Here is a 26,547-nt window from a genome sequence, read left to right as displayed (position 1 = left end):
CTTTTTCACTTAACATAAATTTTATTTATAATGACATTGTTACAATTATTATTAATATTCTTAACACCTTATATAAATACATAGTAAAAATATTTTTCGATTATGAACATATATATATATATATGTATATATGTATGTATATATGTGTCAAGAGAGAGAGAGAGTGCTTTTCTTTTTTTACAAATGAGTTTATGGCGATGCACTATTGTAGAAATATTCCTTAAAAGTAATATATTTAAAGATTAATATACAATACGCTATGTATGTATGTATGTATACAGTCACATAATTTTCTCTGCAAGATCTGTGTTTATTTCATTTGGTAGAGAAACTGTGTTTATATTCGAAAACTTTGATTATAATTATGTGTTTTCAGTCAATCGTTAATTACTTTTAATAACATTTATATTGTATTAATGTATATCGTGTATCAAGAGAACAATTCATAAATTATAAAAGATACATATTTACATATGACTTGCTTATAGCATACATCTCCATAGCTTTCGAGAAAAGTTTTTTATTATAATAATCTATCATAGTTCTTATTACTACAATCTTTATAGTATCATCAAATGACATCGTAAATTGCAATATATACATTATCTAAGAAGAGTCAGAAGCCCATAATAAGAAAGAACATGTGAAAAGTATCACTATCTTAAGGACGTTCATCGGTAAATCGATTTTCTATGTATTTATTTCAAATTTGGACCATGTGCTATTAATAGTGCTATCTATATGCCTGCTCAGTTCAAAAAACTGTGTCCGTACCAAAGTGGAGACATTTAATATCAAAGTTACTCGTACGGTATAGACAAAACATGATCTACGGGAATATTTTAATTTATTGTACTAGAAATTGTTTATATATATTTTGCTAAGAAACCAATCTATGATGCATAATGATATTAGGAATAATGTATTACAGCTGATGAACGTCCTTAATAGAAAGAAAGAGAAAAATATGCATAACAATGTTTCTTCTTTGTAGCACAATTTCTCTGTCAACTGCTATTTTCATACTACGAAATGAGCACTGGGTGTGTACACATTATTGTTAATACGAAACATGTAGCTAATACGTGCGATTTTTTATGAATCATCAATTAATCTATCCGTAAGTAAATTGCTTTTCTTTTTAATTCTGATATTAAACTTATTAACCTTGTCAACAAAATTAAAAGAACACTTCTAATCGGTAGCAAAAATAGCGACTCTCTTAGAGAAATATTTCAAAATGTAAAACCTCAGTTTTTAAATCAATCGTCTTTGTTCTCGATGATATCTCTGCTCTAAGATGCACCCTTGATTCCAGGTTAACAGCATTTTCATAAAATTATATCAATTTATATTTCTCGTCAGTTTTACTATCGATTTAAAGTGACTTTTTAATTTTGTCATATATAAATCATTAACGAACAAGAATATCGTTATTAACTTTAATGTTTAAACTACACTGAGAAAAAAAGTGTTTAATAAAAAAGTATTCCTTGATTCAACTATATATACTGCAATCATGGGCTGTCAAGCGAATATTTGTTATATTAAAAAAATATTTATATATATATTTCGATAGGATTTATAAAAGCTTTTTCACTTAACATAAATTTTATTTATAATGACATTGTTACAATTCTTATTAAACTAAAGAAATATCTCCAGTTAAACATATGTTTAGTCATTTTAACAATTCTTTTCTCAGTGTATGTTTGTGCTATAAATATTAAATTGTCAACTTACAAATATATGTATATATGATTGATAATCGATACTTATATCATAGAAATTTAGCAAATAAATCATAAAATAATATTTCTACTTCAATTCTTAGATTTTTAATTTATTTTGAAAAATTACTTTACTATATTTTTTCCAATCGTATTATTCAAATAAATAATTTTTCAGGATTTCTTAAGGGGATGCTGGAGTGATTCCGCACTTTCGCACCTTTTGCACTTAAAACTGTCTGTTTCGTGGAAAGATTTGTGTAATACACAAATTAAATGGCACGTGTACAGATGATCGAAAGCAGCTTGCTATTCCGGCTAAATTAAAGAACAATATGACATCACTGAAACTAAGTTTGTAAGTCTAATAAAAAATAATAGTGAGCAACACATACGTACAGTACATGTAGTATGTGTGTTGCTCACTATTATTTTTTATTAGACTTACAAACTTAGTTTCAGTGATGCCATATTGTTCTTTCATTTGGCCGGAATAGCAAGCTGCTTTCGATCTGTATACGTAAGCCATTTAATTTGTATATTACACAAATGTTTCCGCGAACTGACAGTTTCTAGGTTAGAAAGGTGCAAAAGTGCAGAATCACTCCAGCGTCCCTTTAAACGTTGTCTAACATGACAAAATAATTGAAAAACTTATCTCATTGAGAAAATATATTAGATACTATATTGTTTTAAAAAAATGTACACGAAGCAATTTCTGTAATATCAAACAACTCTAAGTTTTCGTAATTTTCTAATTAATAAAGTTATGAAAAAGTCTTGATACTAAAATATATGTTTGCAATTTCAGAGTTTATCGATTACCATATTAACGATTGACAATTTCATTGTTGCCCTAGCTTGTGTCGGTAGACGACGCATTAGCGGCACCATTTTCCTAAAGAAATACTTAATCTCATTGTTGATAGGAAACATGGTTCTTCTCATGGTTCCCGTAACTCTCTTTTGTCGCCTTACTTTTCCCTTCTTACTCTTCCCTGGACTTTTCTTCACTTGATCCACGTCGTCGAAATATTCCTGTTTCACCTGCATTAATATTAAGAGTTATTAAAGTGAATCATTATTCATAAATACAATAACAAATGCAAAAATGATTATTTTTTATTCATTAGTTTCATTTCATTCTTATATATTTCAATTATTTTATTACAATTATATATAATTTATTGTGTTTAATTTAAGAAAGGGCCTTGTTTATGCGTATAAACTTAATTGTCCCAAATTATCGATACAGTTTTAATTATTAAAAGTATTATGAAGTTACAAATAATTGTTATTCCCAAGTACATTTGCAATTGTATATTCGTATAATCGTTGCTAATAACGAACAAGAAAATATTTTGTTTGACACTGACCTGAACTCCGCCTTGAACATCCACAATCTCCAAAGAGTGCGAAATAACTTGTTCCTGCATTTCTATTTGATTAGAATCTACAGTCTCTTCTACAGGTTCTGAAGACATCGATAGAAACTGTACTATATTTTTATCTATATTTTGTTCCGTATCTTGCAACATAGAAGTCTGGCCATTATTCTTTTCCCAAACTTGTTTATTCGAGCTGTTTGTCACATTCTTTGTCTTTTGCCTTTTCACCTTTGACTTCTGCTGTTGTAGCGGGTGCTGGTGCTCTTGGTCTGGCAAGTTTATCTTGATCAGCAGCCCCGGTGGAATACTTGATAAACTGTGAACAGGTATCGGAGCACCAAGAGACGATATATCCCCAGTAAATGGCATTATAATTTTTTTAATATTTGTCTGATTATTCGTAACATTTGAAGGGATATTATTAATTGTAATCGGCTGCAACTGATCTCCCAACTGGATCTTCCAATTGGTTGTAGATGGAAGAGGTAGTTTTCTAATCATTTGGCTCTCCAAATTGCTGGGCATAGGTCTAGGAATATTAATGGAAGTCGGTCTTCGGGTCTTTCCTCGTTTCTTGGCTAACGGTGCAGGTTTGTTGTCTATTTTGGGTTTCTTGCTGGATACTAGTGGCCTAGAGCTACGCTTAAGGACCTTGGAAGGGTCTCTGCTCTCGTCTCCGAGGTCCGGCTCGTCCTCATTTTGCTCCATAATATTTTCAGATTCCGTAATATCCTTAATTGTAGGAACCGCATCGCATGGGCCGATGTTGTGGAAGCTTTGGCCGGTCTGAAAGTGTTTCGAACACAGTACGAGTTTGCGTATTTGATTGGGCGACATTTTGAGTAAATCTTCCCGGCCCAAGAATTGACACCATCGCAAACATCGACCTATTTCGTATGCCGGGAACGGATGGAACTTGTAACGTTCCAGCTTGTTCCTCGGATCGGACCTTAACCGACCACAAGCTGCACAAGCCTGGCTCTCCAATATCTTGTCAGGTAATGGCTCCACCTTTTTGCTCTTATCTGAAGGGCTGAAAAGCTTTGGTTCAGGCTGCAATTTGAAACCCGATTTAATAACAGATTCCGTCTGGTTCAATTGGTCTGGATTAAGAACACTGGGGACCGCATTCTCCATTAATCTTCCCTTAAATCCCGGGACAAATTGCGAACGGTCAAAATGTTTGGAACATATGTAGCAGAAAAGTATTTCCTTCCTCGTTAACCTGTAATAAGAATCCATGCCAACAAAGTCCAACCATTTGAGGCAGCGGAACTCTTCTCCGGGGAAATGATGAAAGGTTGTTCCATCGTAATCTGCTGCGGGTGGATCTCTTCGTGTTCTGCCACAAAGAACACACGTTATATTGTACAAACTTTGCTTAGGATCGTAAATTGATGGAACTGCGGTGGAATTTAAACGGTCTATATACGGTTCATTAAGAAAATCATGGGGCTGGAAGTGCTTAGAGCAGACCATACGTTGAAGAAGCTGCTTTTTTGTCAGCTTGTAGAGGTCTTCGCGACCACAGAACTCTAGCCATCGACAGCAACGCGCTTCGTCATTCACTGGAAAGCCGAAAAACATATATTCCTCCTCGCGATTGTTGGGGTTCATGCGCGAACGGCCGCAGACGACGCAAGGATGTGGCATGATTGAGATATTGTGGCTCTCAAAAGTAAATCGATCCTCGTGCTTAAAAATCAGAGTAATAAATCTGAAAGATCATGCAGCTTCGGGATTATTCATTCTTGTAGTTTTTGTACGAAGATACAGCCGTTGGATCCCTTTTCTTCATGCTCGAAACAGTGGTCCACAAATATAAAGAAATTCTCAGATCTCGCCTGTCCATAGTTCATAATTAAAGTTGTGGCTCTCAGGGATAAAAACTTTAAAATCTTTCCTCTTTAAAGTTTAAAATTGCAGCGGTTATCGAATGTTCCCTCTTTATAATACAAGTTACCGTTCACATAAGGCTTTTAAAATTATCATTTTTGTTTTCATAATTCGCAATTTAAATCATAGCTTCCACAGATTTCCTTTTCGAACAAGCTCTTCCTTTTCACGATTTGCGGCACACAATCTGATCCAGAAATTGACTTTGAATTTCCAGACAGAGAACCATTTATCAGCTCTTCAAAATATGCTTCTGTTGTACCTGAAAATAATTGAAATTACATCAAAGGCGCTTATAATCCATAAATACATAAGAGAAGACAAAAACAGGGCAAAGACACTAGGTTTTACATGTGTGTTATACTTAAAATTAATCATATACTATTTATTATTAATTAATTAACAATTCTTGCTCGTTGGATTCGAAAGAGGTTAAGTAACGAAAATTAACAAAATTCGGTGAATAAATGGCGACAGCGGCGAAATTAAGCTCGATTTAAAATAGATTGTGTCACTTCTCTCACAAGCTCACGAAATTCACGACGTATCTTTCCATTTTGTCGCGAGGTTTGTTTTATCGAAGGACGTACGACCGTTTAGTCTCACCTTTTTAATCGAACCTGTGATTTATGTAACGAACAAATTCGAGACGGCACTCCGAGGTCTTTATTTTCACTGGGACTTGGAAAATATTTATTATTGGAAAGACGCTGTGAATTTATTTAAAGAGTTTCCGTGCACTTGTTGCGCTCTCATACGACGAGCTACAATAAGGTTATGTTAGTTTGCGCATCTGCGGACTTAACCTGCAAGTGCCACGGGCAGTCTGGTAGCCGACACTCGTAAATGCGTCGCCGGGGTAAAACGATAAAAGAGAACGAAATACGTGTGCACGCATATGCGCGCGTAAACGGTAAAATTAATGTTGCTGCTTGGAGAAATGAATGCACCGGTAACCAAGGTATTGTTCGTAGGAAAAAATTTACGACGTAGCGATATGGTATCGATAATTTGTTACATTTCTCCTTAATGATGCTGCAGCCGTTGACTCTCCAGAAAGGAATCGCGTGCGGACCCAGCCAGCTCGATTTGCAGTGACAGTTTTCTAGGAAGGGATCGTGAGCCTCTTGTCCAATCTTCGTTCTAAAGGTCCAGGCTTTGTCAAGCCTTACAGGGGGTGTATTTAAACACCTAACGTAGAACAGGTAACTTATGATAGCCTTGGATGCAGTGCAGTAAGAGAGAGAGAGAGTTTGATGGATTAACTATATTTATACGTATTACACGTATCTCCGGACAAATGGTTTTCATTATGTGCGTGCGCAAGCCTTGTATGCTTTTGTAACGTGTGATTTTTATTTTTAAAATAATAGACTTGAGACAGTTTGCGCGTAAATCAAATTTTCCGACTCCTTGACTTCGCCAGATTCTGTTGACTTATTTTATCGATATTTCTATTGAAGGCAACAAATTGAAGGGGCACCAGACTTTATCTCGTTAAAGGCGAATATTGGCAAGAGATGGCAGAGAGTACTAACAACCCCTACGACATCAATGGGCAACACTTCAACTCTGACATGTACTTTCAAAAGTTGTTGAAGGTAAGCTAACTTGCAAGTTCTGTAAACAAGAGATATCGTGTGTGGACCACGCCTGTCCGATTTGCGGTCGACAAGTTTCTTTGTCAAGCTCTTTACTATATTTACACGTATTTTCATAAGAATAAATGGAATTGATATATATTTGGAAAACTATTAATATCCACAATATACATTAAACCAAATTGTCCCTTTGATTCTAATTAAAAGATCATTTAAAGCGGTGTTTCCGTTTTTAACTCGTCTAACAGCAAGATAAAATTGTTGCTCTACTTGTTTGAAGGATTATATCTTTCATTTTATATAATAAAACAAGATGCTGTGTTATTATGTGTAGGAATGCACGCTAAAGCAGATTATGGATCACGAAGCGGAGATCATAAAAAACACTCAGATTTTACATTCAGACATGCAGACCTTGGTATACGAAAATTATAATAAGTTCATATCTGCTACCGATACTATACGCAAGGTAAACCATCTCTCAAGAAAAAGATTATCGGATATATTTCTAATGTTTTAAATGTATTTTAGATGAAGACAGATTTCAAGGAGATGGAGGATAGTATGGATCTTTTAGCTACGAATATGGAAAGCATCACTTCTTTTTCGGAGCAGATCTCTTCAACTTTACATGGAACAAGACAGCAAATTGCTAAATTGTCCTCTGTACACAGCCTGTTGAAGAAATTGCAGTTTCTTTTCAAGCTACCTAGCAATCTTAAGGATAAAATAAACGAAGAAAAATATGCAGAAGTACATATACACTGTTTTTTTTATACATGAATGTATAATATATACCATAGCATTCACAAAATTTATGTTAAATTTTAGTTTTGATATTATGAATGATTGCTTTTCAGGCAGTTAAAGATTACGTCCGTGCACAAGAAGCTTTAAATCAATACAGCAACATGCCATCCTTCCAAGGCATCCAAAAAGATTGCGAGGAAATTTTGGAAGAATTAAAATCTAAACTCAGATTACAATTTCATAAGAGAGACGTCTCTACTAAGACTTTAGCCGAAAATATAGATCTTTTGCTACAATTGAAGGAACCAGCTGATTCATTATGCATTGAATTTCTGCTGTACGCCGAAGAAAGATTAATAGAACAATTAGATATTTTGAAAGATATGTGTGAAAACGATATTATAGAGTTCGTAGACATGGCTTCTTCGGGATTTCTCAATAATTTGTGCCTGATTGTGACTTCTTACAAGGATATATTTATCAATCGGTCATTGGAAGACAACGATTTAGTTGATGATTTTGAAATAAAAGCTGTGGATCATTTGAATAACTTTATCATGGATTATATGAAAAAATATTTTGATTTGATGGGCAAAAGAATGGAGGATGTAGCTGATACAGCAATTTTAGTGAGAGCTCTCGACAAATTTCATCGTAAGCTGCAAGAAATGAATATGTTGTCAAAGGAAACAGACTTTGCCAGGTAGGTGAAGAAAAACGTCCATATTAAGTAATTTGGAGTATAAAATGTATATATAAATAATACGGAATACAAAATAAAATAGAATAGTGTAACAAAATTAATGCATAGTAAATAATGTATAAAAATTGGTAATTGCAAATAAAAGACTAGTAAAACTAATTAAGATAGATTACTTTGCAGAATTGGCACTGATCTTGTTGTAAATGCTGGCCGAAAACAATGTCGCAATCATTTACATAGTCTGAAACAACACTTGAGTGAAATTTTAGCAAAAGTAAGGCAGACTTTAGCTACTAAAGTCACGCATGATGGCGATGGAGGCTTGGCGGAACTTCAAGCTATGCTCATTATGCCTACCATAGAAAAAGTTAAAGGAGTTCTACAAGATTTATCGGTTTGTACTTCTGTTCAACTTTTAATTCATTTTTTTTTATAGGTTTCTTACTCCCTTATCTTTAATTTCTTAACTAATAAATGTGAACGATAAAAATTTAAATTAATAATAATTGTTCTAGGCATTTCTACAATTAAACTTGTCAAATAGTATAAAGATACAATTTTTGCAAAGTTTCTGTGTGGATGAAGTGAGAGAAGGATTAGTAATCGGTTTTCTGCATCATCTCACAGCTACAGTAGCTGGATTTTGCAATGGATCCGATGTACCAAAATTTCCGCCCACTTTGTTACTTTTACTCAGCAAAATGTGCCTCGAGTATAAGGAGAACAACGTCCGTCATCTGGTCAGAGACGAAAAGATTTAAAAGATGTCTTAATTAATTATAACGCATCGTAACAATAAATAAACTAATATAAATTAAGACGTATAACTAAGCATATATGTATATGGTAAATAATATAGTGATATATTTCTTTTTGCGTTTTACAGCTCACGAAATTTGACGATCTTTTTAGTATCGATCACTATGTATCGTCGGAAAATATCATAACTCCTGGATCAGAAATGTGTGATCGTTTTCAAGAGGCAGCTCAGAATTTGTTGAATCATTATGTGCGAATTCAGGGATTAACAGTATCCCAAATGCTGAGGAAATCCGTGGAGACCAGGGATTGGTTGCATACTATTGAACCTAGGAACGTGAGAGCTGTCATGAAGAGGGTTGTCGAAGATGTGACTGATATTGATGCACAAGTTGCCGCTTTATACAACAGCAACGATGGCCAAGTCGATAGAAGTAGCGATAGTAGCAGGAAGACTCATAGGTGAAGAATTTCACCCGACTAATTTTTCTTATTTAACATATATAGTTTCATGTAAAGTTACTTGAAAAATTTTGATACAAAATTTAAAAAAAAAATTAAATCTTGAGAGATTCTGTAAATATAATATTTAATTCTTTGTATTCTGAAATTTATTATTCTTTGCTCGTAATGGTAAATGCTGGCTTTGGAGTATATAATCAATTTATTTCAGTGTTAGCATATCTAGGCAACACTACAGATCAAATTGGTCATCCTACACATCTAGCCATATCGATTCCTCCCTAGTGACGAATATTCACAAATTGTTCTCCGAACGAATCGAAATATTCTCATCTGTACAATTCAACAAGGCGTCTATTCTAACAGGAATCATCAAAATAAGCTTGAAGGTGATAATAGTAAAATAGAGTAGTTTAATAAGGAAACAGCAATAAAATAATATTTTATTTAATGCAATATAATGTAAGTTTATTTTATTCATTTAGATCAATTTCTATTTCTTTATTTTTGTTTATTATTTTATCAATAAGATCATATTAGCTTATTATTCTCAGTTTTTTATTTAATATTTTATATGATTATATTATTTTTTATATTATTTTCTAATGTATAAAGCGATAAAAACTCGTGCAGAATAATATTTTTAGCAGGCAATGTACTGGTGTAATGATCGCTCAGGTGCAGAGTAGTCGCAATGACAAAATAGCACGGTCATTATTCACTTTATAAAGTTGATTCATCCTTCCAATTCTGTCATCGTTCACTACGCAATATGTTTCATGCTTTTGCCATGCTTACACATCTAGTTGAATAAAAATATAAAACTATTATATTCCTATAAGATTATACGATATTATTACATTAAGGAATTATCGTTATGTAAAAAAGTTACTATATTAAATTCTAAAATCATATAATTATTAATTTTCTTTAATGTTATCTGGTAATACTTGTACATAGACTTTCCTCGAATGCGTAAGATTACGAACCTTCAGCAAGTATGGCTTACAACAAATCCAGGTGGATACACATTATTTGCAACTTTATTTGTGGCCATTCGTGTCAGATGAAAAGTAAGATACCAATTTAAATTTGCAATTTAAGATAATTGATTTATATATTTATGTTAATATTACGGTTTGCAGCGTGGTTCACTTTTTGCTGGACGAGATTTTGGGCAGTGCAGTACATAGATGTTTGGACCCCGTTTTGATGGAACCCAGCGTGGTCGACATTATTTGCGAAAGAGGGTGAATTATGAGCCATTGCAAATGATCTTGTATATGCATATAGAAGTATATCGTAGATGGTATGTGATGCAATTTATAAAAAAGTGAAATAATGATAAAGATATTTAAATATGTATCATATAATATATATAAGAGCAATGTGTTAAAAAAATTAGGATTAAATTATGTACAGATTAAATAAGTATATAGTTGCGTTTATTATAATAATAGATTTTTATAATAATGTAATAATGCAAAATAATCTCCTATAAAAACCTCTATACTCTTCTTTCATCTTTTTCTATCTATGAAACTAATTTGCTATTCCTGTTTCTTCTCAGATCTTGTTCCCACCTTACTCACAGTATAAGGCTACTAGGAATAATATACAATGTAAGCAGCTCAGGGTCAAACGATTTTAATAAGTCTCAATTCTTCTATTATCACATTCTGTACTTTTAAATTTTTCTGCCGAGTTCGTTTCTTCATATTTTTAAGTTCTCTCTTGAGAAATTTTCATTTTTCATATACATATATTAGTACTTTTTACATTTTACATACATATATGTATACATTATAATTACAAATTATAACATATTTCACATAATATATGCATGTTATAACACATAACATTCATATATGTACAATACTACGTATGAATGTAAAATAAGCGATGGTAATATCTTTAAACTACCATCATTCATTAGAATATTGAACAATTAAGAGACGAATGGGATCGCGATAAGTTTATCGTTTGTATGGGCTACCAAGAGAGAACTTGGTTGTAACCCCTTGACAGTAGCTCTCGACTTAATTCGGACTTCCTCTCTCTTGGGATGAGATTCATTCGGCGAGTATCCGGCCTGGGCCCACGCACCGCATTCTATCCAATTTAATAACACTCGCTCCCCTGAATCGCTTTCGGCAAACCGTAGGCTCCGTAAAACTTTGATTCTGAATTCTATCGAAAAGAAAGAACCGAGAATTCAATCTGCATTCAATATTATTCTAATCTTAAAGAAGACAGTCTAATAATAAGTAATGTATACGTAGTATTTAAACCTACTGTTTTTTTTTCCTTTTAACTTTATTCATGTTTAAACTAAACTTCTCAAAGTCAAAGTAACTCAAATCGAAATGAGATTAGAAACGTCCCTTCATTCCGAGATACGTGGAAAATGCTATTAAATATTTTTCTATTATATACAAATTATTATCTCAAAAAATAGCGCCGAAAATCGACGAGCTGAATCTTTATTTGCTGCGATAATAATAATTTGACGTACGAAAATAATACGAAGCAAAAAAAGAATGTCGCTCTGCGACATCGAGAGAATGTGAAATAAAATTCGCTCGAAAAGCGTTGCGGGGAGATCATCTCGAATGTAAAATGGTATTGAAGATAGGGAGACGGACAGACGAACATATGGTAGCAGGCACACGTGATATCTTAAGAAACACCTGTGCATGTGTAACTTGTTGGCAATTTCTCGTGGCATTCCATCTGAGGCTGCTGCTACATATAGATACCAATCATACTCCTACGACGTGTCAAAGTGAATTGATAGTTGTGTGAAGCACTGGTATCAAAGACTGGAATAAGCGAGACCATTCGCAAATCATCTGCGTAAAGTATTTAACATAATATACTATATAATACATATATGTTAGAAAATAATTCTCTGAGAGAGTAGGTTCTATTGAAAACTTTCTAGATATATGGGCGTCATACTTTGAGAACGGTCGACGATTTGACTTTCAGCTTTGTCTTTGACGATTCTTCGAAATTGGTTCCTTTTCTATACGCGATTACTTCATTCACATGTCCGATTGATAGATGACAAAGAAACGAAGGGGAAAAGAGCGAGTAATCGGCATTGTGCAGCAATATCGTTTCACTTCTGTAAAATAGACCCGCATGGGAGAGTCGCGGTCGTCATAAAATTGCTATAGCGTTTCAAGACACATAAGTGGCGCAATGTACATTAAAGTTTCGTTACACGATTTTTTATAGATAAAATTTTGATATAATTATCTCAATTTCTCGCAACGTTATATAATTTTATTCTTTTACATATGTTTTTTTTCTACCACGTGTGTGTATGTGAATATTACGTGTAACAATTTGTGCGTGCATTTGCGCATGCGTGTTGTGCGTGAGCATTGAAATATATAGATATATTTATATAATATATATAGATATATGTATATGAAATTGAAACATATGTACATTTTTCTTTAAAAATATATACTAACCTTACGTTAATTTTGTGTTTCAGATTCTTAAAAAACAATATCAATTCTACGGAAATAGTAATAATAAGGATATTTCGATTTGTGACCGTAACAATGGGCGAAGCTCCATTAGAACGCTCGTTGGTGCGTTCGCAAATCTAACTATCCTTTTCACGTCTGTCGATCGCATTCATCAAGATCTTTTTAAAATATAAGTACCCTGGTGATAAAAAAAATTTTTATGCATAAATTTGGCTTTTGATATTCGCTGCGAACGTACGCATCTATTAAAGCATATAATTTATGTAACGATATCAATTTCTAGTAACATGAATTTCATTCTTCTTGGTGGATATATCGATGATCGAATCGGTGATGTTTAAGGTAATTAAGGTATGAAAATAACATTTCGATTCAGTGGCTTATTTGCACGCTAAGTAGTAGTGCCGTAGGTGATGATTAAAAAAAAACTCACTTCGGCACAATTACTTTACATGCTAGTAGGCGCAGTCGTCGTAAAGCTGGCATAAAAATGGAGCGTTTTATAGAATACCGAAATTGTGTGTATCCTCTCGGCGAGAGTACAAATAAAGACTAAGCGCACTTTGTGAATTAAAATCCCTTAGTTCTCAACGTATTCTTTCTTTTCCCTTAATTTCCGAGTTAAATTCTGGAGCGCTTCGTGCCCTTTTCCTCCTGCTTCGCTTTCGACAATCAATGGGGGGGTATGGGATTTAATTCGCGACGAGAACGCGCAATCTCGTCGCGGAATTTGAATGAGGGCCTTACTGGACCGGTGAATAGTTTGATAACAGCTCCCATCTAGATAGATGAAGGGGAAAGGAGGGACAAGATCATTCGCTGTCGGTTGGCGGACTATTCAGTGCCGCGACCGACACTGATTTCAATTGGTAAATTGACTCAGAACGAGTGGGAGAGAAAAAAAATGGCGGCACGGAGTGACCGACGATGAAGCCACGGAAGTAGGGGAAAAGACAGTGGCGTAACTTAGCGTAAAAGAAAAAAAAAAACAGAACGTTTGTGAACCTAAAAAGGAAATTAAAACGTATACAATTTTAATACAGTCTTTTGCGCAAAATTAAATTGAATTGCAAAAGGAATTAACGATATTTTATATATAAATTTAAGATACAACATTTGCGAGTCAAATCAACATTTGTGAAAACTAAAACTCTTTTATCCTTTTACATCGCTCCGATACTTTCGCTCCCCGTTATTTTTAATTCCACGTTCCTCGTTCGTTTCCGTTCAACTGGACAATTTTATCGTATTTGTAGAAATGTATCACGAGAAACAAGGGGAGGGGGGGGAGAGAAGACAGATAAGAAGGAGAGGGAGGTGTTTCTCGCTACTCTTTGAGTACCAGAAATTTGTGATTTTTGCCGCCGGGCGGGGAGAGATTCCGCGGGCTAATTAGTCGAAAGGGCGACGGAAAAGGAGAGGAGGAAAACGTTGTGCCAGAAAACAACCGTGGCGGTGGACGTCTTCTTTCTCGTCACCGAGCAGTTGGTTAATAGGCACTGAACGCCGTTTGAATGCTTAATGCGGCGCGCATTCTAAGATTAAATTGACCAATCATTTCCCGCGCGCACAGCGGAGCCAATTGCGCCGCGCGCTCGCGCGCCCTACTATATCAAGCCAATCAACGGCACTTAGCGCTCAGTCGTCGTCGCGTCGTCGCGTCGTGCGTGTTGCGGCGGGTTTGTGCCGTATGCGTGCGCGCACCACTATATCAAGCTAATCAAGCGTGCACAGCCGCTCAGTCACTGCGTGCTTCGTCAGTGAAGTTTCCCCCCCCCCCGTTTTTTTATTTCGTTCGCGTGGAACCCGTAAAACGCGCGCGAGAATAAAGCTGCGATTCAGCACATTTAGTGAACGAACGGAGTGACGAATGTACGTACGTGAGGAAGTTGGCTACGCGTTTTGTCGTTTTTTATAAAAGGCGAGAGAGTCTCGTTGGTCTTCGCGAAAAGAATTGGTACTCTCGTACAGAATTTAATCGTTTCTACGCGACGTCGTAAAGTCCTTTTATCTCCACTCGTATTCCTTGATTAAATTTTCCAAATTTCGCTCTCTCGCGTTCTAATATCTTTCCACTTTACGTCGAGATTAATCTGCAAAAAGTGATAACTGTGTTATGTCATATCAATATATATATATATATTTTAATTTTTGATAAAATTGCATTTGTTTGTGTTACACGCATATATACATATTACGTATTACAATATTTACTATCCACATTTTTGTAACTATCAGTTCATTCATATGAGGAGGAATCTGTAAATCTACTTGCGTATCTATAAGATTAAATTATCGCAGGAAATATAGAATACATAATATCTATATGTGTAAATAATACAGAAGTAATGAAAAGATCTATAGAAGGTTTATTATATAATTGGAGATTATTGAATATAATAGATAAACGTATAGCATAGATGAGAAATTTGCATATCGAATCTCTGAATCAGTAAAAAACATTCTAGTTACGCGAAAATTAATTGCATACGCGCTCAACACGGTAAAGGATTAAAGGTTACTTACGATTTCCTGTGCCGACAGAAGGCAACAATACTTAATGTATGGAACAATTATGAATTCTTGCTTGAATGTGAGGCACTAATTGTCTTCAGGAGACTTTCGATTAATATCCTTAAAAACTATATGAGATTTCTTCCTTTTTACTATTACTTATATTTGTTTGTAGTTATTATTACTGTTAATTTTATTTCCTTGAAGCACTCTCTCTCTTTGAATAAATTTCAATCTAAGATCCTCTTCTTGCTCCTGATTAATTTTTCATCGTTTTTGATTTTTCCAATCAGTCTTTTATTTCTTCTTAATTAATTTATTACTGTCGAATCAATACAAGCGTTAAAAAATTAATGATTACTTGACAACATTTTAGACAGTTATATTTCTTTTCTTCTTGTTAATCGTCAAATTTAAATAAAGCGCATTGATATTAGAAGATATATATTTTATTCTGAAAATATAATGCGCTTTGCTCTCTTCATGAGCCTTCACTTTATCACGATGACTTCTTCACCTCGCACACATGATAGTATAGTGTATGAGACATAAGAAAGGAAAGATACGACTAGGGTTGATATACCAATAATATATTCTGTGAGAACGCAACTTGAGAAGAGGCCGCTAATAAACAAAACAAAATTGTCTCACTAATGTTGAGTCATACATACTTTTATTGTCAGTCTCTTTCTAATTTTTAAAAGCAATTGAGTTGTAAAAAATTAACGTTCAAAATTTTGTAGTTACTGTAACATTTATGAAGATGGATAATACAATTAATCTGATCATGTAGCGGCATTACTTTTTAAAGAATAAACGTTTTAGCAATTTACAAATATAACAGTATTTATTCAAATTTTATAGTCTGCAGAAATTAATGAAAAAATTGGAAGAGTTTAATTAGGAGACTTCACGAATTAAAACTGACATGTGAATAATTAATCAACTTGTTAATTAGAGACAACGCCGGAATTGCTATTTTTTCTTTTCTCTTTTAGCATTATTATATTCTGTATAATTTTTTTATCCTTTTTTATGTCTCTGTTATCTGCTAACAATAAGTGTGTTTAAACATCAGTTACGTATGTTCTCGTAGAAACGAGTTATTTCCAAATTAAAAGAGGGGGAAGGTGCAGCGCTTGACGAACATCAGAGGAGCCATCGACATTAGCAGAAATTAACGTTAATTGACAACTCCTACCCTTTGGCTCATTCTTGCTTTATCCCACGACGAATCTGTTCTTTTTTTTTCTCTTGGCTTTCCGTATCATTGCAACCGCAAACACCAAAAAAGTCAGCTGTTCTGTCTACAGGGTGTGCCGTTATTACTGAAAAAATTTAAGTAAATTGAAGGCCTTTATTGAATAAAAAGATTACGAAAAAAACATGAAAAATGAATACAAAAACATAAAATGTTATATTATTTTCTTTAAATATTAGAGTTATACACTGCCACTAAACTGGATTAAATAAAATTAAATGAGATAAAATAAAATCTCACAATCAGTGAAAGTATGAAAATTTTAATTTGGCGTCTTTAAATATTCTTTCTGTTTGATGTTTTCAATTCTGTCTTTTTTGTATTGAAGCTGAACGATATATTATGCTAATCTGTATGTACATTGGTGTGTATAAGGTAGATGTTGCAGCTGAATCTGCAATGGCAGTTTCTCCAATCCTCTTTAACGAAGATTAAAGTTTAATCCGAACGATGTTAAAAAGTAATAAGCAACACATCATGCATTGCTTTATTAACATTTTCATCATCTTCACTTGCCTATGTGTTTCAAAAGAATAAAAAGTTTCACTCAGAATATATACATGTGACTTGCATACATATAAATACATATAAAATATATTCTATTATATTTAGAACTTTATTCGAAAAATTTTTTGTCTGTATCGCGCGCACATGCAAAACTTATGAATTATATCACATTTTTCATGTTCAATTTCAACAGATGAAATTTTTTCATGTTATCGTTAATTATTTTTTATTTATTTATTTATTTTTCATCACTCATTTTTCATTATACTAAGCTCGATTATTTCTTAATTTATATATTTTCACATTATTGCATCTTATGCAATCTTGATACCCGAGTGATTTCTAACTAGGCTATGAATGATGAATAGGACGTTTGATAAAAAGAGAAACACGCTCGCCAAACACGAAACGCAGCGAAATCAAAGATTCAATTGTACCCTCACTTCTTTGCTCTTTCATCTTTGTAATAATATAAGCTTTGACTTAATTTCACTTTTCCACATTGTAAGAAGATATCCGGGCATTTACAAACAGCTGAAAAATATATGTAATATTTTTAAAACGTACACGCACACATATAATTAAATATACATACAAGATACATGTATTATTGTTATTACTTTTATTATGTACTGTTTGATGCATTACTGTAAAACTAATTAGTATGTTTATTATATTATTTTTAATAATATAAAGGTAACAGAATTAATTAACATGAAAATTGAAATATATTCTAGTACTCCGAGAGAATGAGGGTGAAAAAAAAGAAGGAATACTATTGGCAGAGAAGGGAGAATACAGTGGGCGACTTTAATGATTTCTCGAGGTTGTTTTAATAGAGTACGTCTGCCATTGCATCATCACTGTCTACTGGGTGTCCAGCTGTTGATTGTTTTGAATAATTTCGCAGGCTTCTCCCCGGCAAAGATTTGGTGAGAGACCAAACTTTCAATTTAATTTTAAGTACCTATTACAATTATTTATATAATTCTTCTCCGAAAAATATTATTTACTACAATATTATTACAACATTTATATGCAATTTGTAATAGAAATTATAACTTTATATAGTTTTATAGTCTTTAGTTTATACATAAGAAAAAGCAATAATTTTTCTTTCTGTTTTCCTATTTCTCTTGCTCTTCTCGTTTTATTTCTTTTAGAGATATGCGCGCATATATAATAAAAGGAAGTCAAATGGGAGAGAGAAACGAAGAAAAAACGGAACCAGAGAAACGAGGGGAGAGAGAGAGAGAGAGAGAGAGAGAGAGAGAGAGAAAGAGAGAATCTTAATTAATCCTAATAAGTCCATATTGCCGGTAATACCCGGTAAGATTAGATAATTGGCGGAGGAACTCAGTAATTCATGAACATTGCATGTGTGACATGTTCCCTTGTTTTTTTATTATTTCATAAAATAAACCTACAAAGTTTTCCCCCGTCATTATCGCATGAACAGTTATGGTAAATGTAATGTCCAAACATTTTATATACATATAACAATGTACGTTGCAGAATCTGTTGAAAGACTCTCTTGTTAACAGATTTCATAGAAAAGGTAGTTCGAAATTTACCCTATTCTTTATTAAGTACAGATCGCTACAATTTATTTTTATTTATTGTTATTGTACGTTTTTTTTATGACGCGCGTATATATTTTGTTTACAGAAATTATAAAACTTTAATTTCAACTAGACTTTTTTCCTGTTTTCCGTTTTATTATATTTTACGTTATGCCGTATATTTTGTTTTTGCAGAGTATATGATCTTTGAAGCTTCGATGGGAAAAGAACAATTAAGTCCTGTCCTGTTCCTAAGTACTAGTGCCGCAGGAGTGATTAGGCTATACGAGACATTACCGTATCTCCTGCTGCTCAAGTGCTTATCAACGGGTCGGGACGCGTGTCAACTTTTATTTATGATCGAAGAAGCAACAGGAGAACTTTGGATACTATCGTTTCGTAATTTTGTCATATTATTTTCAAAATGTTATACATCACATTTTTAATAAAACTGTTTCCTGTACTCTTTTTTACAACTTTTGTAATATTGTATATAATAACAACAGCACTAAATTTATGTAATCTATAAGAAGTTAGATTTATATACAGTGTATTAATATTAAATTAGTATATTATATAAGATGCAATGTATACTATTATAAAACTTAATTTACACATATACATATATGATGTACATGTATAACTTGTACATATGTGTATACTATATGTTTGTTTTTATATGTGTGTTATATATTTACGTTTACATTTTTATTTTATTATATCAATAAAGATGTGAGATGTTTAATGTAAAAAGTAATTTTATGCGACATATAAACTATAAGAAATATGTATGTACATTAGTTACCTACACAAATATCACAAAAGTGATTATTATAGGCTCAAAAAGACGCTTAAAATTTTTTTATGAATTAGCGCAATCTGAAATCTTCAAAGTCAAGGGTGCGTTCCGAATTAGCTATATTTCTACTTACAAAGTTGGTACCACCTGTAACTAACTTGCGTAGGTTCCGTAATGCATCAGCTGAATTCGTTTCTTGTGTTTAATGTAAGAGAATAAATTTAATTAATAATATGTCTAATACAATTAATCCCAAATATAAATTGGACATATATTGTGAGGCCGAGAAGAAAATGTTTACTTTCGTAGTTTCGAGAGAAACTTGTTTGCGGGCTGAAGGCAGTGGGTGGGCTAAAAATGGTTTTCATTATTTTCAATACTTGTTTATAGACTAACTAATATTTAGACTAATATTTGACTAACTAATAAACAGGTATTGAAAATAATTGCTTTTAGCTTGCAAATAAGTTTCTTTCGAAACTACGAAAGAAATATAAGAGAATAAATTTAATTAATAATATGACTAATACAATTAATCCCAAATATAAATTGGATATATATTGTGAAACCGAAAAGAAAATGTTTACTTTCGTAGTTTCGAAAGAAACTTATTTGCAAGCTTAAAGCATGCAGTAAGTAAAAATAGTTTTCATTATTTTTAATATCTGTTTATTAGTTAGTCTAATTTTAGTTAGTCTAATATTAGTTAGTCTAAATATTAGTTGGTCTAATAAACAAGTATTGAAAATAATAAAAACCATTTTAGCCCACCCACTGCCTTCAGCCCGCAAACAACCTTAACAGCAAAAAGTCGACGGAAAGTTGACTTAAAGTCGACTATTCCGAAATATGACTTGGCGAAAAGTTGACTTTTTTTAGGACGAAAGTCGACTTTATGACGACAAAAGTTGACGAATGACCGCAGAAACACCGACTTTTCGTCGACTTTTAATTGACTTTTAATCGACTTTTAGTCGACTTTACGTCGACTTTTAATCGGAAAGTCGACTTTCCGTCAGTTTTAACAGTCGACTTTCAGTCGATTTATAAAAGTCGACTGAAAGTCGACTTTCCGTCATCTGTGCTGTTAGGCCTGGAGGGTAGGTAAGAATACCTGGAGGGAGGAGGGAGTGTTAAGGCTGAGTTATGATGGCCGTAACTGTTAACTTATGCCAGAACCGGTAAAGTTCGATACTGGGATTTCAATGCTTTCGTTCATAATGGGTTTTTGAACGAAAGCATTGAAATCCCAGTATCGAACTTTACCGGTTCTGGCATAAGTTAACAGTTACGGCCATCATAACTCAGCCTTAAGCCGTAAGGTACTATCTTGGGCGAGGGGGGTGAAGCCTGAGAAGTGAGGGGAAAATTGGTCGGCAGCCATCTTGGTTGGCAATTTAAAATGGCGATTCGAAGTAGTTCCGTGTAGTTCCGTGGGTTTCGTGGTTTGGGACGTGGAGTGTATCTTCTTCTTCTCTGGTTATTGACTCCCGGCTCACAGATACTGAGCCGACACGGCCACGTACGTGGAGTGTATAGCACGTCTTCTAACCTAGAAGATCCCGCGATGAGGTTATAAATACTATCTTGCTGAGTTGGTCACCCATTGCCGCCATCTTGGTTGGCAATTTTCGTCCCACGTCTCCGGCTTCACTACCCCTCTCATATGCACCATCCCGGTATTCCTACATCCATGGGCCTGGGGCTCGATTCTTGAATTTGTTCAAAGCAGAAACGTATGCGAAAATTCTGCTCTTACAGAAAAGTCGTAAGTTGATTGGTTAATCGCGTGGCTTTTAACCAATCGACTTTCAACTTTTCTGTCAGAGCAGAATTTTCGTATACGTTTCTTCTTCGAATAAATTCAAGAATCGGGCCCTGGTCCAGTCGAAAACGCTATAAGGCGACGGTGGCGCCGAACTGTTCGCCTATTGGACAAGGCTGATTCGTCGCAATATGGCGGCGCAAAAATATGGGAGTGCGTCCTCCATGGGGAATGTATTCTCCATGCGCGCGGCTTACCCTCTGCGTCGTTTGTGAGCCACGTTTCTCGCGCGTCGATAGCCGCGACTTCGAGGTTATGAACGGTGTTTGTATATAATGTCCCGCAGGTGACGAGGTAACATCTGCGAGGATCCTCGCCGTGGTACGATGATAACTTGTGCGGCCAGCGGCTGTCTCTCCGTTCCAAGCGCGCGAATAGACGGCAACCCGATCGCGTTCTTCCCCTTCCCAGACGACGATCTGTGAGTGACCGCTCTTGCCGTAAGGATTTGGGCGCGATTGGCGCACCACTAAAGTCCTCTATGTCGATTATTAGGAAAAAGGATCAATGGCTCCGCAACTGCGACCTGTTGCCCGGCCATAAGGAACCGCTGCACCTCTGCGAGCTCCACTTTGAGAGAGTCCACTTCTCCACGTCCGGAGACCTCAAGTACACCGCCGTTCCTACTCTGTTCGGTACAACAAGAGGTGCGTGAGCCCAGCCAACGTTCGTCTCTCCGTCGACGATTGTCTGGACGTTGAATGGTTGTTGTTCGACAATCTGTTCGCGGAACGAACGCATCTATGAATCTACCTGCAAATTCATTTGTCGCAGTGTCAATTTTTCTTTGCTGGTTCTCCGAGTAACGATTTAATTTAATTTGACTTGATTCTTTTTATTTAATTCAACAATGGAGGTGTTTCTAAACATGTATAGATTGTTCCAAAGCTATGTCTCTTTATTCTGATGATAAGAGTTTTATAATTTATCGTACGATCTTGTAATAATGTACAATGTATGTATATCTATGCAGAGTCACCGAGAAAGCAACAAGCGAAGAACACGTTGCAAACGACGCCATCGAAACAGAGGAAGTTGGATGAGCATTCACATGCTTTGGTGACGCCACCGCAGAGCCCATCCATGCAGGATAATGTAAGCCTACGCAGTAAAAAATCGTGTGTTGAAATGTTAAAATTTTCTCGTGCTACCAGAATTCGATTATTCCAATGTAAAATTAACGTAAAACAGATACGTTATTATTTTCGTAACATTTTTATGTGTTGTGCTCATGTTACATAATAGCTTGACACTTTATGTATGTCATTTAAAAATTGAGTATCATTTCGAGTTCTTTTATTGAAAAAAAGGAATAATTATTAATGTTAAAGTGAAATGTTCCGTATTATTGGGAAGTATTACTGCAGCCAAGATGATCCTGGCTGAGACAATATTTTTCGCAATAAGTTCTTTTAATTAAAAATTATAGACAGTTGTGTCGAATAGCGTTCTGAAAATTATAAATTTAGTTAACAGAATTTGCATTACTGATGAAGTATTGTTGAAAATAAACCTTTGCAAAAAAGATCGTACATACATTAGAGAACTAATCTAATAACAAATGATTAGTTTATTTGTTCCTAGAGGATTTGAATTTCCTATATCAAAGATGCAACCTGTCTAATTTTTATAAAAACTTAGCCGGATATTAATGAAATCCGGCTATCCGGATGGATAATAAAAGGGCTGGATAGGCCGGATACCGGATATTTGCCGGATATCCGGCACTGTGACCATATCTGGTAATTTTAATAATACAGAAAATTTATTGCAAAAAATATTACCTCAGCCAGGGTGAGACGTCCGCCTAGAGTGTAGGGTTGTCCAGGTTCAAACCCTGGCTGAGGTAGTTTTTCACAATAAATTTTCTGTATTAAAATTGCCAGATATGGTCAAGAAAACACTGATGTTTTATTTTTTTACTGCATATCTTTCCCTTGGCGACAGCGTTGTATATTTACGTAACGTTAATCATCGGTACATTTGCATTCATGTTTCTACGTTACATTGCAGACTGAGGACTTGCTTAAGTCGGAAAGTAAAACAGACACGTCGATGGATCATGTAATAGCTATAAACGGTTCCGCCATATCGACATCCATAACGCAAGATAATTTGGGGAGCCTGAAGACGTATCGTTTGATAATACAGATTGATAAAATACGAAGTAAACCAGCGCCGAAGTGTAAAAAGATACCGCCCCCGATAACGCTCAGTAACGACACGAGGGATCTAAGGAGCGAGAGCGGTGCGGGAAAGAAACTTCGGCCACTGAACATTAGGCAGTCCTGCGCCAAGGGTAGCTGCAAGCTGAAAAAATGTATATACCAATCGAAGCTAGCGTTTCAATGCGAGTTGTGTGATAAGTACTACTTTCCCAAGACGGAGGAAACCAAGAGCTACTCGTGCAGCAAATGTCCCAAGACTTTTTCTACCCCGCAATTGTTATACACGCACATCAGAAAGCATTTTATGTGCGATATCTGTCTAACGGAATGTAGCAAACAAGTGGCGTTTGACAAGCATGTAAAATTGCACGTTAGCACCGACCCGCTGTATCCATACAAGTGTCATCAGTGTTTTAAGATATTCGATGCGAAAGAGGGCGTTAAGCAGCACTGCCTGCTAGAACATCCTAAAATTGGTATACAAAACTTCCTTCAGGTCTCGACACCTTCCGTGGCTGCAATAGTCCCTCAACAATATGATTATGTATGCATGAATTGCAATATTAGTTTCACAAACGACCAAGCTTACAGGTGAGTTTACGTTTTCATGGAAAGAATATTCTTCTTTGAGACAATTTTGTAAACTTCAAATTATTTGACGCCAGTACGTGACTAACAATGATTAAACTTCTAATCGACCATAACTAGCGATGTGTTTTAAACACAGAAAATTTATTGCGAAAAATAGTGCTGTGTACAACCGACAATTCGTATCGGTGCGCAGTTCACAAAGGTCGAAAATACACGCGTGGACAACATCTATACTGTTATTGCGACAAATATCATGTGCCTCGGTGGTCGAATTGGTGAGACGCCCGCCTAGAGTGTAGGGAGGTCTAGGTTTAAACCCTGGCTGGGGTAATATTTTTCGCAATAAATTTTCTGTGTTTAAAACACATCGCCAGTTATGGTCAATTAGAAACTTAATTTTGTAAATGTTATGTTTATAAAGCACAATTATAAGCATACAAAAAGTTACAAACGCATAGCATAAATGGTTAATCGTTTAATAATGGTGTATTGTAAACAATTGAGATTTTGTCTTATGGAAGATTAATGTATTACACGTGTATTTCTCTCTATGTATTTTTGTGTAATTCTAATATGTTACAGGAATCATATAAGTTCTCATGGAAAGAAAGACAGCTTTACGTGTAACATCACAAGTGAGCCCAACAACATAATACCTGTACCGAATCCTTTAACCGGGAGTCAAATGGGCTTTCTTCAAGCGGTGAAGTTCAGTTGTCGTGTGTGCTCTAAACAGTTTGACAATGTTGCTGAGGTCGACTCGCACACAAGGACTCATCTGGACGAACCCGAGGAAGATCTCAAATGTAACATATGTAAGAAGCTTTTCAAGAGCAACGCGGCATTCAGCGAGCATCTGAAGCATCACTTGTCGCGCGCGCATCCCTGTCCAGTTTGCTCGAAAGCCTTCATCAATAAAACTACTTTGAACATACACCTAAAGACGCATCCTGCACAGCCGTCGCAGTAACAGGATTTTACTTTGACGCTTTATTATAGGTATTTTTCGTAAACGCAATCTTCAAAAGACTCTCATGTGAAATATAATAGTTACAAAATTAGTGTCAATTTGTTACGTCATTTATGGTACGTGTGACACGTTGAATTTTAGTAATCAAAATGTTATTGAGATTTACACACATGTTTCTGCTTGTCAAACATTAAATCCAATAACAAAATGCAAGTGGGACTCTTTCATTTTAAATCAAATTATTATGTATTTGCGTATAATTTTTTTATGACAAAAAAACTTTGATTTATTGTTAATTAACATCGCTTATTTTAGAATTAGAATATAATTACTTGGTCCATGTACTACCATACCGCGCATTTATGGTGGTGTGGGTGTTATCGAGTTGTAGGGCGCACCACAATGGGATCAGGCATGTCCGTTGCATTGCAAAAGACTATCAGATTCTATCCTCTTCCCGTAACAGCTCGGCAACAGCCAAAGCAATAGGACAAGGTGGTGGGGGATAGTAGTAGCGCGGTCCAGTAGTATATGGTCCAAGTTTGATTATCACTTGTGAAAAAGTTTTCATGAATTTTATTTTATATCGATTATATGCTCGGTAAATCTTGAAAGGAATACCCTCAGCTCCCTCACATAGAACTATGCTAGGTTCTATGCTAATAATAAGTTTGAAATACAGTTTAATTACACCACTAGAAACAGGAAAGTACATACGCTTGTAAATATGAAGTTTACGTGTTAGGTGAATATTACATTTTTATTTACAACTTTTAATAGTTACATCGGTTTTTTTTAATGTGTGCATATTGTGTACAATCTATATAAAACAAAACTTAAGAGCATACATAGTGTATGTCTGTATTATTCTATGCAAGAAATAAATATTATATTACTGCATTTGTGCTTGTTGACATTTCCGAACGCAATTGTTGGAAACATTACCGAGCAGGAATTTTCGATACTCGCTGTTAAGTAAAGTCTTGTTAGTTTCTTGTGTGTTATACGTTTTCACTTGTTTCTCTACAGATGCCAGCTTTTTGAAGAATAGTTCAATATTTATGTTGCAGTTTGTCAAGCTTCTTCCGACGATTCTTTTTCTTTTTTTTTTTTTTAGGAACGAGAGGAAGGAATTTTGGCTACCTGAGTTTTCGAAATAAAGAGAGGAGACAGGATAATAATAAAAGTAAATAATAAAAATAAATAAATTTTGGTTTGTAATATAAATTGCTTTAAGGTTTGTAATGCTACCATGTAGGGAGATCATTCAATGGAATTAAATTTACGCTCAGACATTAAAAACCAACAAACGTTTAAGACCCGATTCCACCAACGTCTTAACTGTAAGCGCAGCTTCTTTTGTCTCCTCCCAACCTTAGAAAGAAACAAATAGTAAATTAAACTGAGATTAAAGTTGAAATGTTGGTGAAATCTCAGACTTCGAATTATTTTTCTTAACATGGCGTTCTTAAGTCTTTCTTTTTTCGACAGGATGAGACAATCCTTTTCTGAAACAACAGGTCATTCGAAAGGTTTCGAGGGTGACTTCTAATTA

The 26,547-nt window shown here is 34.7% G+C and overlaps 3 protein-coding genes across 4 annotated transcripts; 2 read left to right on the top strand and 1 right to left on the bottom strand.

Moving 5' to 3' along the window:
• Positions 1 to 2,526: 2,526 nt before the first annotated feature.
• LOC105563860 lies at positions 2,527 to 6,089 on the bottom strand. Of its 2 annotated transcripts, none has more exons than XM_012015812.1 (3): positions 6,033 to 6,089; positions 3,107 to 5,276; positions 2,527 to 2,777 (listed from the first exon to the last, which is right to left on the bottom strand). In XM_012015812.1, the coding sequence occupies exons 2-3, from the start codon at positions 4,769 to 4,771 to the stop codon at positions 2,538 to 2,540; spliced, it is 1,905 nt and encodes a 634-aa protein (XP_011871202.1). In that variant the 5' UTR covers positions 4,772 to 5,276; positions 6,033 to 6,089; the 3' UTR covers positions 2,527 to 2,537. The 2 variants fall into 2 exon arrangements, with proteins under 2 accessions (XP_011871202.1, XP_011871201.1); XM_012015811.1 differs by lacking the exon at positions 6,033 to 6,089 and adding an exon at positions 5,621 to 5,704.
• Positions 6,090 to 6,138: 49 nt separating this feature from the next.
• Positions 6,139 to 10,674, top strand: LOC105563861 (vacuolar protein sorting-associated protein 51 homolog). Its single transcript, XM_012015813.1, has 11 exons — positions 6,139 to 6,219; positions 6,478 to 6,615; positions 6,950 to 7,084; positions 7,147 to 7,368; positions 7,476 to 8,068; positions 8,249 to 8,462; positions 8,584 to 8,808; positions 8,955 to 9,289; positions 9,501 to 9,678; positions 10,250 to 10,362; positions 10,435 to 10,674. The coding sequence occupies exons 2-11, from the start codon at positions 6,535 to 6,537 to the stop codon at positions 10,541 to 10,543; spliced, it is 2,205 nt and encodes a 734-aa protein (XP_011871203.1). The 5' UTR covers positions 6,139 to 6,219; positions 6,478 to 6,534; the 3' UTR covers positions 10,544 to 10,674.
• Positions 10,675 to 21,412: 10,738 nt separating this feature from the next.
• On the top strand, positions 21,413 to 25,892 carry LOC105563859 (zinc finger protein 26-like). Its single transcript, XM_012015810.1, has 5 exons — positions 21,413 to 21,684; positions 21,759 to 21,910; positions 22,237 to 22,358; positions 23,277 to 24,022; positions 24,605 to 25,892. Exons 1-5 carry the CDS (start codon positions 21,590 to 21,592, stop codon positions 24,990 to 24,992), a joined length of 1,503 nt encoding a protein of 500 aa, XP_011871200.1. The 5' UTR covers positions 21,413 to 21,589; the 3' UTR covers positions 24,993 to 25,892.
• The last annotated feature ends 655 nt before the right edge of the window (positions 25,893 to 26,547 follow it).

The sequence above is a fragment of the Vollenhovia emeryi genome, unplaced genomic scaffold (assembly GCF_000949405.1).
Source record: "Vollenhovia emeryi isolate VEMERY1.0 unplaced genomic scaffold, V.emery_V1.0 DF939170.1, whole genome shotgun sequence".
NCBI classification, from domain to species: domain Eukaryota; kingdom Metazoa; phylum Arthropoda; class Insecta; order Hymenoptera; family Formicidae; genus Vollenhovia; species Vollenhovia emeryi.
This window is presented reverse-complemented; position numbering and strand designations above follow the sequence as displayed.

Bases quoted from the DNA above. Each gene is read 5' to 3' on its own strand.
- LOC105563859 (XM_012015810.1), top strand. From the start codon at position 21,590: ATGATAACTTGTGCGGCCAGCGGCTGTCTCTCCGTTCCAAGCGCGCGA. The intron at 21,685-21,758 runs GTGAGTGACCGC...GTCGATTATTAG, and splicing joins CCCTTCCCAGACGACGATCT to GAAAAAGGATCAATGGCTCC. The intron at 21,911-22,236 runs GTGCGTGAGCCC...ATATCTATGCAG, and splicing joins TCTGTTCGGTACAACAAGAG to AGTCACCGAGAAAGCAACAA.
- LOC105563860 (XM_012015812.1), bottom strand. From the start codon at position 4,771: ATGCCACATCCTTGCGTCGTCTGCGGCCGTTCGCGCATGAACCCCAAC. The intron at 2,778-3,106 runs GTCAGTGTCAAA...ATATTAATGCAG, and splicing joins ATGTTCAAGGCGGAGTTCAG to GTGAAACAGGAATATTTCGA.
- LOC105563861 (XM_012015813.1), top strand. From the start codon at position 6,535: ATGGCAGAGAGTACTAACAACCCCTACGACATCAATGGGCAACACTTC. The intron at 8,463-8,583 runs GTTTGTACTTCT...TAATTGTTCTAG, and splicing joins GAGTTCTACAAGATTTATCG to GCATTTCTACAATTAAACTT. The intron at 9,679-10,249 runs GTGATAATAGTA...ACTTGTACATAG, and splicing joins TCATCAAAATAAGCTTGAAG to ACTTTCCTCGAATGCGTAAG.